The sequence below is a fragment of the Rhagoletis pomonella genome, unplaced genomic scaffold (assembly GCF_013731165.1).
Source record: "Rhagoletis pomonella isolate Grant_MI unplaced genomic scaffold, Rhpom_1.0 Rhpom_scaffold_00004, whole genome shotgun sequence".
Classification (NCBI taxonomy): Eukaryota; Metazoa; Arthropoda; class Insecta; order Diptera; family Tephritidae; genus Rhagoletis; species Rhagoletis pomonella.
Window position 1 is genome coordinate 30,923,438 of NW_023458558.1, and position 12,112 is coordinate 30,935,549.

General features: G+C 35.3%; 1 protein-coding gene across 1 annotated transcript in view; it reads left to right on the plus strand.

The window, feature by feature from the left end:
- Window positions 1–12,112, plus strand: part of LOC118738194 (Down syndrome cell adhesion molecule-like protein Dscam2) — a 144,683-nt gene that overhangs the window by 61,212 nt on the left and 71,359 nt on the right. Inside the window, exons 5-6 of the mRNA XM_036469117.1 lie at window positions 858–978; window positions 11,539–11,656. Coding sequence (XP_036325010.1) covers window positions 858–978; window positions 11,539–11,656 — 239 coding nt within the window. The remainder of the gene's footprint in view (window positions 1–857; window positions 979–11,538; window positions 11,657–12,112) is intronic.

Here is a 12,112-nt window from a genome sequence, read left to right on the forward strand (position 1 = left end):
GTATGCACTTATAACAAAGCTATTTTACTTATATATGCTTACTGAAATATGTACTCTCTAGCCTTACACATTTGTGTACACACATATCCACATTAGGGTGGTCCAAACAAAGTAAAGTGAGAATTTGTGTGCTCTCACCACCTAGGATTGTTCTATATTGAAAAATATACAATTTTTTTTTTTAAACAAAGAAAGAATGTCGTTCAAAGCATTCAAATTTCTCCATGTCGTTTATATGGGGAAAAAACTAATTTCGTAGAACTGGTATAAAATGCTTGAAGATCAATATTTTGTCATCGGCAAACTTTGTTTCTCTTCAGGAGCATTTCTTCAAAATTAGTTTTTCCCCATATAAAAGACATGGTAAACTTTGCGCACTTTGACCGAGGTCTAAAACTTTTTTATTTAAAAAATAAGGGACGTGCAATAATGTCAGTGGAGTTAATGTCACTGACATTAATACACAATGGAAAAGTGAATTAATGTCACTGATATTAAATGAAATAATGTCAATTGACATTAAGGCACTTTGGAATTGATTCACCCTCTAAAAGTGAAGGGTGTAATGTTATAAAAATAAATTTTGATATTTATACTTAAATTTACAAAATGAAAGTGTTTTAATTTCAACGAAAACATCACTAACCATTCAAACCTACACCTAAAAACAAAGACGTTAATATGCCTTTTAATAGCAACAATAAAAGCATTCATTAATTTGCACGTCACCAAAAAATAATAGTGGTATACTTTTTCCTGGGAGGTAAAAGCACTAAAATTCCGACTTTACTTTTGCGCCGCCCTAATGTACATTGCTTACATATACAATTATCATTTATTATTATTTCTTTTTGCAGAGTTGAGCAAAAATCTGGCACCGCGCACCACTCAGAAACCGGTAATGGAAATACATGTGGAGCGTGGTAATGATGTCCATTTGCCATGCAACATCCAGGGGAATCCCTTTCCCATCTTTACGTAAGTTTCTTATTATTTTTTTGGGCCACCGGCGATACATAGATAAACACACAAAAACATGAACGTGTGCTCGCATTGTAAGTACAACTTTTAAAGGTTGTTTCACTTTAATCGCTACTAGCCTTCGAATTATAAAGAAACTACAATATTAGCCAAACGAAAATAATTCTTCAGCTATGTTTAAAAAAATAGTAGCATTCACCCATAGTGCTGTTTGTTGAAACAGCGGCAGGGGTCATTAAAATGGATGGAAAAAATTTCAGTGTACATTTATCCCATATGATCTCCAGATTACATATCTTCGAACCCCGAAATCGTACCTGATCCTATTTTCAAGACATATATATACATACATATGTATGTATGTATGTGTATGAGTATGTACAATGCGAAACTTTAGGTACATACATTCGAACCAATTTTAGCGTAACCCAGGAACAACGACGGGGACGTAGTGGTAGCTTGGAACTTTTAATCCTTTTTTTAATTTTCTGTTTTCTTAATTTTTTTTTTTTTATATATTAAAAATTTGTTTTTTGTTAAAGTTTAAGTTATAAAAGTGGAAACAAAATTTCGTTAGAATCCGACAATTTGAAGAAATTCTTTAACGTGGGTTTTTACCAGAGACGCCTTCATTAGAATTTAAAGCTTTATTTAGCTCATTCAAATAGATATCTAGTTTTGGCCCTACTTTTCCAGATGTGATTAACTTCTCCCTATTTACGGAAAGTGATGACACTACCGTTTTCGAAAAATGTATAATTCCTCAATTACATGTGCTTGGGTGTGTGTTTTGGGGACTATGTTTTTTTTTTTTAAGGTTTAGTACCCTTTTTTGGAAAGAATTAAGCTTTGATATGGCCATCGAAATTGAGAATCATTTCCAAAAACTACAATGGAGATTGTTTCGAAGGCAATGCATGTAGAAAATTATTTAACGAATCTCATAATAGTTAAAATAAGACCAAACCTGACATTTTCAAAGATTTTTTTTTTTTTTGTACTACTGTTACTGGTTTTATTATAATTTTTGGTCATGACTTCATACCAACTGTATGAAAACTATGTAAATTAAAACCGCTTTATCTGGATTTTTTTAATTTCAAAATCGGGAACCAGTTTTTTTTTCAAATTGTAATTTTTCGAATAACTCGAAAACCGGTTTCGGAAAAAGGCGAATAAATTAACACCCTAATAAACAAGTAAGAGATATTATTAATATATAAAATAAAAATACAAAATACACCGTTATATAGGAAGTGGGCGTGGTTATATTCCGATTTCGCCCATTTACAATACCAACCTACATTGGATAAAGGGAAACTTACATACCGAATTTGGTTGAGATATCTCAAATTTTGCTCGATGTATCGTGTTCGCGGATGGACGGACAGACGGACGGACAGGCAGACAGGCTTAATCTACTTCCCTATTCATTTTGAGCATCTATCTCGATTCGTTTTGGTTGTTACAATCAACCGTTATGTGAGCAAAGTTAATATACCCTTGTGCACAAGTACGCTCGGGTATAAAAAGTCAAAATAACAACTACGCAGTCAGCTTACACGTTCACTCGCGCGCCTTTATTTAAATGTCATATAATTTAAAAGTACATAATTAAAAGGTATTTTAGTTTCTCCAATAATAGTCATCTTTGACTCAATGTAATTTCTTTTATTTGGTGGCACACTAGTTTTATTAAACTAGATTCGTTCTTTTGGCAAGAAGAACATTTTTACCGTTATTAAAATTAAAAAAAAAATCTTAAAATTTCAAAAATAAATTTTTTTTTCTAATTTAATGGCACACTCTTGAAACTTCACAGATATACTGTATTTGGTGCCAATGTCCATTGCCTCTAATATGAACATTTTATTTGAAAACTTCCCAAAGTTATTAAAAAACCCATTATGATTTTTTCGAGTAACAATGAAAAAATTAATAATTTCGGTACTTTTTTCGCTAAATAAACATTTGAAGGCTATAATTGTTCAAAGACTTGATTTATTTTTTATTGTGCTCATTTCTGGAACTCCACTGATTGCAATAAATGCAAAAAGAATGCTTTAGCCTTTTGTGTGTTTTTCGCCAAGAGAATGGTGTGACACTAAAAAAAAAGTAACTCGTGACATGCGCTCATATATGGCGGGCGAGGCTTAAAATATTTGATGCATTATTTTGCGATGAAAGATTTTACGACATTCGGACATTACGATGTTTAAAACGCCTTGTGAATCCCCTAGATTTTGACCAACCCAAATAAAGCAAGAATTTTTATAGTAGCAACTAAAAATTTAAGCATCTGACAGAAACGCCCATTGTACTAACATTAGCTTTTACTATGATTATTGTTTTTACAGTACGCATTAATTAGATTTTATTTCCTTAATGGCGTACCAAATGTGAATTTCGTATATAAATTACTCCCTTATGTGTCTACTTAGTTAGATATACACACACGTATGTATGTATACATAACTACTTATGCGCATAGTGTCTCTATACCTTATTACCTAAGTCGAGCTGCCCGTTGGAGAGTAATGTAATACGAGTAAGTATATTCACCACTACGAAAGTGCCATTCGTACAGCAGCAATGTAGTCCATAAACTTTTACTTCACTCCGCCACCAAATCATAACAAGGGAGTACGGCCTATTCATAAGCTCAGCGATCACGCACAAGTCATGAATGAGGCTACTAAAATTTACTTACACAGTAAACAGTATATGCCACCAGCTAAACGTTAATACTGATGACCTCTTTGCGCTTGCAGTTTGTTTCGTAGTTATGCGTTTCCATATTTAGGTCGACAGAACTGTTGGGCCGTTATGCTTTCCGTTTATTTAGTTTTTTTTTGTTTTTGCATGGCCATCTTGCGGATTGTCCTTGTGTTAATTATAGCAGTCCTTTACATCTGCTTTGAGACCATTTTGGGCGGTACAGATTGCTTGCATCATAAAGATGGACAGCCAGCAGCGTATTACGTTTATTGCCAAGTGGCAGTCTAGCTTGAATATTGTCACAAATTTGTTTGCTAAAGAGGAAAAAATAAATAAATATACCAAAAAAAAAAAACAATTCCAAGTGTTATAAGATTTGCATTTATCAACGAAGAAGGCAGCAAAATTAAATTTCTACTTTTATGCAAGCATAGCCAAAAATAAATAAATTTAGCAAAAACATTTTGTTCGCAACATTGAAAAAACTAATGAATGCCGAGCAAACAAAAAGATAATCAATTTTGTAAAGCGACAAATTCACTACTCACTTCTAATGCACTCGATTTTCGTACGAATTCGTGCTTAACGTACCTTCGCTTATTCTTCTACTTTTGCTTAGTTACGTGTGACAGGCAACATATTTTGAAATCAATAAATGCTGCTTAAGCATAATCCGCAACAGATTTGCAGCATGCCGAGATATATGCCAGCGTAGCAAAAGCATTTTTCCCATTCTGAGCACGTGCGCAACGCAATTTAATGCTAAGTAAATCCAACTAAAGCATAGCACACCAAAGAGGTGGTGCGAAAAATATACATACATGAATATCTAGAAATCTGTGTACTTTTGAGAAAAAAAAACTTGACTACGGTGATTTTAGAGGACAAAATACTTAATAAGCTTTCTTGCAAAAATCGTACATATTTATTGAACGTAGAAAATATCTGACGTGATTCGATGCGCCCTGAAAGTATTTGTTTTTAATATCTATAGCTTCCTGGAAATTCAATTCGCTAACTAATAGCTCAGGCTTATACATCGTATTATATTATATTGCCCACACAAGGTTTTACAACCTTCCGTAAGTCGCCTAACTCTCATATATAATTTTTGGCCGTTTTTCCTGTCAGCCAACATCTCAGGCTCTTCGCATTCACATAGTTCGGCCTCTATCTTCTTATTGCGGCGACTACGTCTCGCTTCCCTCTTCAGTTCCCTATAACAGTCCCACATGGCTCGCGTTGCGCCCGATCGCAGCGTGGACCTGTAGCGGAATCTTTTTTTCTTCAGCTTCTTGACATTCCTCACCGTACTCGTTGTCGTTTCGGACTCGCTGAAGTCTGACTACACACTTCTACAGCGGTACTTAATGAGCTGAAAATGTGGTTCCACTGCTCGCGTGTGTCGGTTTGTTGAAGAGTGCCATTAGAGAGCAGGTGCGGGAGGGAGTCAAATGGCAAATAGATTGGGCGACGTTGTGATTGAAGCAATTTTATGTGTATTACCTTTCTTTGCACACATTTTTTTCTGCACAGAGGCGGATGCGTGTTTTTGGCCCTCGAACCACATACGCGGTTTTGTATTTTGTTGATACGCTGTTTTGAACTTTAGACGATGATATGTACATACAGCTGCATGTTTTGAAAGTGAAATCGGGGCGTATGAGTAACTTCCAATTCTATAATGCAGTAAGCCTAGTTAAAAAGGTTACTCATACGCACCGTAGGTCGGACATATGAGATGACCCTTGTTAACGCTTTCCATTTCTTTTCTCTTTGTGTGTTTATCTACATTTTTATTCGCAAAATCGCTCGGCCGTAGAACGTAAATTATTAAATAATCAACTCTATTCTGTGGCAGCTAAATCCGTAGTTGGCATATGCTTTGCTGGCTTTGCGTTTCAACACCGCCCATCAATGCCGCCCATCGCATTAACGATTTTGACATCTCGCAGTACTTTTATTTCTTCAGCCTTTAATTTAATTGGTCCCTTTACTTGTTTCAAATCTACAAGACATTTCATCATGTGTTATGTGTTTACTCAAATTCCAAAATTTTTTCTTATCTGACAGTGATGGATTGGCTTGTTGTTTGCTCATACGCCGTGTGAGCTTTTTTTAACGCTTCAATGCGGTAAATATGTAGTTGGTTGTTGTTGACTCTGAAGCAGAGTGTATTAACTGAGCTCGAGGCTAAAATAACGTGTCCTTTTAGTTACACGCATACAAACATGTTTATTAATAAATTGTTCGTGGTGGTTTAAAATTTTAATTAAATTAAATATTCAAAATGAGCAATAATTACAGCTTTGTTTCAAATTGTAAGTAAAATAGAATAGAGTTGAGTTTAATTACATCAAAGTTGTTTAAAAAATGTGTATTTATAAACGCAAAATGTTATCAATTTGCCAGGGTTTTTGCTTCATTGCATTAATTACACTGGATCACAAATTTTAATTTTAATTTTGTTCTCCAGACGCCAGTATCAAATTTGCATGTAAAATCGCTCGCTGATTCCGGAAATTTAGTTTTTTTTTTTTGTATGTATACGTTTTCGAGATATTCGCATTTTACCGTTATTCAGCTTAAAAAAAAGAGTGGTTCCAATAAATCAATTATATCTTACGAACCAATTAAATAATCGTAATACCAGGTACGGCAAATGATAGAAAATAAAATTCTACATAAACCGTATATAGATTACTTTGTGATAGCCCTGATAGTTTCTGAGAAAAAAAATAATCATTCCAGATTTTTATTTTTTTTTTGATGGAAAAAGGCAAAAAATTCAAACTTTAATAGGGGAAAAAGTAAAAAAATAACAGAGTGTTACTCATACGCCACATACACTTGAGTAGGTAGAGTCTTTGCATCGAAAACAAGAGGTGTCAGAAATGCATAATTAATTTCTCAGAAACTATCAGAGCTATCGCAAAGAGATATACATATATATACGGTTTATGGAGAATTTTATTTGCTTTCGTTCCCCGTATCTCTTATTACGATTATTCAGTTGCTTCGTAAGATTTACGTGATTAAGTGCAACCACTTTTTTTTAAAGCTGTATAACTGTAAATTGCATATATCTCGAAAAGTTATCCATAGAAAAAAAATGATCTATATTTTCGGAATCACCTAGGAATTCCACATGGGAATTGGATAGTGGCATCCATAGCACCTTTTTGCTGTAAACCAGTGTTATTTCTTCAACTCGTTCGTGTGTATTTCAGAAAAAAATAATTAATTAATTTCAACCTAACAGATTTTAGTTGTAAACAATTTACTTTAAATTTCATTTATGAGCTTCCATTTGACTTCTGGACAGTTTAAACTGAAAATGCTTACATTCCAGCGCTGTGAGTATTTTGTTGTAAGTAAAAAGTGTTTTTTTTCCGGGAGAAGTTATTCCTCCACAGTGACATCACTTTCGTAGAATTCGCAAGATTCGAACCAATTCAGCAATAATAACTTGACGGTGTTTATGCGTTTCGCAAGAGTTCGTCAAGAACAAAAAGAAGTCCTTTGATTGCTTCTTGTGGAGGTAGAGGGTACACAGATACGCCCTGCTGATTCCTTAAGTCAAGAGCCATAACTTACACTCTGAGGCAGAAAAGTGTCCGTTCCTCGCCGATGAATAGAGCCTGGACTGGATAGAGCCTAGAGACTGGTGGAGCTATCACCCAACTATTATGTTCCGACGTTGACTAAAATACGATTTCGTATTAAAACAATATTTATATAAAAATAAATATGAATATATTTCACTTGCATTGACCTAGGGTGGAATCACTGAATTATCTTAGAGATCTCGAGTCACTTTACTATACCAATACTTCTTGAAACTCTTATCTTAGTGACACCTTTATTTTAAATGCAGCATATAATGAATAGAACAAATTTTAAAAATTCCAGAATAATTTTAACTTTACTAGTCATTAATTCACATACAAATATATGATTAATGAACTGTGCTTGAACTTCATCTTCATGTTAAAAATTCATCTGTGGTTCCTTCATTGTCAATGTCAACGCCAATGGTTAAACGAGTGGAATAATAAACATTTTACGCATTCATGTAAATTAAAAACAACAAAGTAAATATTGTGATTAAGTGTGTGGCCTACGGTCATTCATAACCTTCATGTATAAAAAGTATAAAATGAAATGGTTGTTGGTGGTAAAAATATTTGGCAAATAATTAAAAACGAGAATATGTCAAGTCCGGGTAGCATTCTAAGGTTTTAAAGCAATTTGCTTTGCGACAGAACTGTAACAGGAGAGTGGGTTAGTGGTTGTAAACAACCTTTTAGAGAAAAAGAAAGTGTCGAGTGGTTGGCTCTACAGATGGGGACATTATGGTAAGGACTATATTTTCGGAAACCCTTTTTGATCTGACTAAGGGATTACTGAATTTCGATGACTAAGTGCGCGGAAAACAGCGCCGTCTCGCCGTCAACCCTAAAAAGACGGAACTGTTCTTTGCTAAAATAGAGGCGTTCGCCTTCAGCTTCCCGACAGAGTAGATACTTAGGTCTGATCCTGTAAAGGAAGTAAGAGGCAGTGAACTTTTTAAAAGCGGCTAAAAAATTCAGTGTAGGCTTGCAAGGAGATATTCTGACGGGAGATCTCAAACCACATCAAGTTCGGGATTCCGTAATGCTGCAGTATTTTTTTAGTAATCAGTAATCAAAAATGGCACGTTAGTTGAAGAGGTAAAAACATACTTTGAAATCCAAGTGGCTAGCGGGGTACTGAATGCAATGATTGCGCACTCAGTGTTCAGGAAATGTTTGACTTTTCTCTCAATTGCGTCAGGTATTTTCTTATTAGTCCCATTCGCGTTTCGGGCCACAGCGACTTGTGGGCAAGGGCATGGCTACACTTTGATAAACAAAGGTGAAAAACCTGCACTGGGTTGGAAAGTCAATCATGTACCGCCGTGCAACGAAATGTATTTATGTTAGATGGGTGTCAATTTAGTTGAGTTTTGTGGGCACGTGAAGAGGTTGGGTTTGCCATGCGGAGACTCTTAATTTTAATTTTCGGGAATATACTAAGTACTAAAGTAGTCAGAATGAAATTTTTCCAGTGCTGTGGGGGTATCTCGCGGCAGGTAAAGTTTCGTCTTTGTACTTCTAAAATGGCACTAACAGGTCGCGAGTTGGTGTAGGATAATACCCACATCCTGTAAATGACCTATCTATACAGAGTTGGGTCTAGTGGTAGCATTTTGTATTGCTGGATCTCCTCCTCTAGTTTGCAGAGATGCCTTCTGAGGTACTTTGGTGGATGCTCTGCTTCAAGAAAGTGAATCTTGAGCCTCATTATGAAGGTGATATTCCGGCGATGTAAGAAGACATCGCATGGTTGCACGAAATACTGTATTTTGACAAGTCACCCTCTGCGTCCTGCTAGTCCCCGGTGAATACGTGGGCGCTTCAACGTTTCTCAATATTAGTTACAAGTGCTGCCGGCTGGCGAAAAGTGACAAGTTTGCCGAGAAAGAGAGCAGACAGTCGAAGGTGACTCTGAGTATTTTTTTGTTGTTTCCGTCGGAATTTGCTCGCCATTGCATTTCGTAGGGAAGGTAGTTCTTGTAATGAAGAACTGAGATAGTGCGGCAAGATAACCGGATACCTTTGAATACAGGTCATCAATTCCATTTCTTGGGCCCATTATCGAGCAATTGTCAACGTATGAGATGATGGAGACTCGCTCTGGTGTTTGAGGGTGTTCCGAGGTATAGCAATTAAACATAAGCAAGAGGATACCACCTTATGGAATCTCCTGTTTAATTTTCCTCAGTTGTCTTATTTGTAAAGCCTAGTACCAAATATCGAGCACTTAGACAACTCGCTACAACTACAGTTTGGGTACCTGGGGGAGATGAATCGAACATCGTTGACAAATCCAGCCCTAAATATTAGAACTGTTTTCTCACAGAGACGGTTTCGGTTATGGCCGCGGCTTTTATAAGTGATTGCGGTATTAAATGCTGTGGGGGTGCGGTGCACTTTATGTTTGTCCTTGGACACTGACCTTAACCTACTATCTGACACTTGGTTACTTGGTACTCCGTCGGCTAGCATTATAGTCAACATTTATCATTGTTCACTTCACTTTACTTATTGATTGATGGTCTACCACGAACATCTAAAATACCCTTTATGGCTTACAATACTTATGTTCAAAAATAAATGTAAAAGTTTAAGTGACGCAAAAATTTTATTATACATACGTACACACATAAGTATGCGTATTCGTCTGCATGATATAATTTACTTAATGATATGATTTACGCGCACATTTATTGCGAGCTGCGAATTTATTATAATAAATCACTACAAAAATGGCACCGATATGCGAATAAAATACCGTTGAGCACACCAAAGCATGGCTGCACAGTGTTGCCGTTTGGTGGGCAATTCTCCAAATTGGGGGAAATTATAATTTTTATGGATAATGTTTGGCGAACGATATGCTGTGGAGAAATTTGGCGAATTTGCTCTTTAATAACTATCTATCAAAAATTTGAGTTTCATAAATATTTTCAAATTAATTTTTATAGAATTTTCTTATTACATTTTGATTCTTGTACTGTCTTCTGTATTAAATGTTTTTCTAATTAAATAAAATTGGCAACAATACCAGTATAGTATTATTAGAAGTATTGTGTAATAATTACTTTAGCAGCAGCAGTTCGAAGTTACACAAGGCGGCCTTGCATGAACAGCTGAAATATTCGCCGCAATGATTTTCAATGTTAAAATGATGTGTTTTTATGAATTCGCCTTGTGCAGTAGTTTGTAGAAATTATTTTACTTTTATTTACTTTTATTATTGGTTTTATTTTACTTTTATTATCGGTTGGTTCCAAAGCACATTGAATAGGTAACAGCAGCAGATGGTTGCAATTTGCATTTGTTAATTCGAATTAGTAGTAATCGCATTCAAATATTCTCGTGAATACAATAATATTTTCTTTGGTTTTTGTATCTTAATAAGTGCAATAAAAATTGAACTACAGACGAAATTTTAATGACCAAATAATTTTTTTTACAATCAGGGTCCAAATGACTGACTTCGTCTAATAATTTTTTTCTATTCCCTAATAAGCAATTTTTGATTTTATAATGTGTATTTAATATTTTATTCAACACTTAATAAACAAAAGATGCAGGGAATTGTAATAACAAAATGTATTATATAAATATCATAAAGAATAATACAGCTTTGTGAAGGAAACTAAACTGAAAAATATTTATTTCGTTTCTGGGGAATTTGTGGGGAATTCGAAAATTATTGTGGGGATTTGTGGGTAATTTGGTATTTTTTTCTGGGAACTTGAAGAAACTTAAAACGGCAACGCTTTTGCTGCATTACAAAGGTATTATGAACATACATATATATATGTATAGAACCACAGTGCGAGAGAAAAGGCAGACGAGATCTGTAAATTCATATTAACTCCATTAAACGGATGGCTGGCAGGAGTTTGTGCTGCCAGCGAAAAACTGTTACACGTCGCACTTCGTAGAGCAACTGTTGAGCTGACAATGTAGCAAATAATTCATTGTCATGGCTGCAGCAATACCAATATGCGAGCACAGGTGCCGGCATCCATGCACGCACGTACGCACGCACAGGATAATGTGGCTATTTGTCGAGTTATTTGCGGAATTTTTTTTTATGCTCGGGCTTTTACATTTGTAGTGCGTTTGTTATGTTTTTTGATGGAATTTTCACTCTATGTTGATTTCGTTTACCCCGTTTGTCGCTTTATTTTTGTTGGCTTAAGTTACTTAAAATGTCTTATATGCTTTGCTTTTCTACTTGCAGGTGGTATCGCGTCTCGGATTCATCAGCACTATATCCGATTCCATCGTCGCAACGCGTGATATTGTCACGCACGCTGTTGCTCATCAAAAATGCTGACGAGCGTGATGCTGGAAAATGGGTAAGTGGGCGTTATGTTAACTAACGCCTTTGGCATAAGCTGAAGTGTCTGGTATATCTGAAGTGTGTATGTGTGTGTGTGTGAGCGAGTGAATGGCAAATGCGATTGCGTATGCAAGTAATGAAAATTTTTTTTTGGTGGAAAATCAAATATGTTGGCGAAAAATTTGGAAAATATGTATGTACGTATTTGTATGTGTACATAAATTGGAGTGTTTCAGGCTGTATACGAAAAAATCGCCCCCAAGCAAATCATGAAATTGGTTTTTTTTACAGCTCCCATCAAAATATTTGTTCCCTTTTCTAGATCCGTCGCGATTATCTTGCGGAAATTTATTTCGCAACTAGTTTGCTTCAGTGAATAGCCAAAGATGACAGAAGTGTATAAATACACCACGTGGCAAAATTATGAGCGCACCATCTAGTTTAAAATTTTTTATTTATTTAATTAATTTTT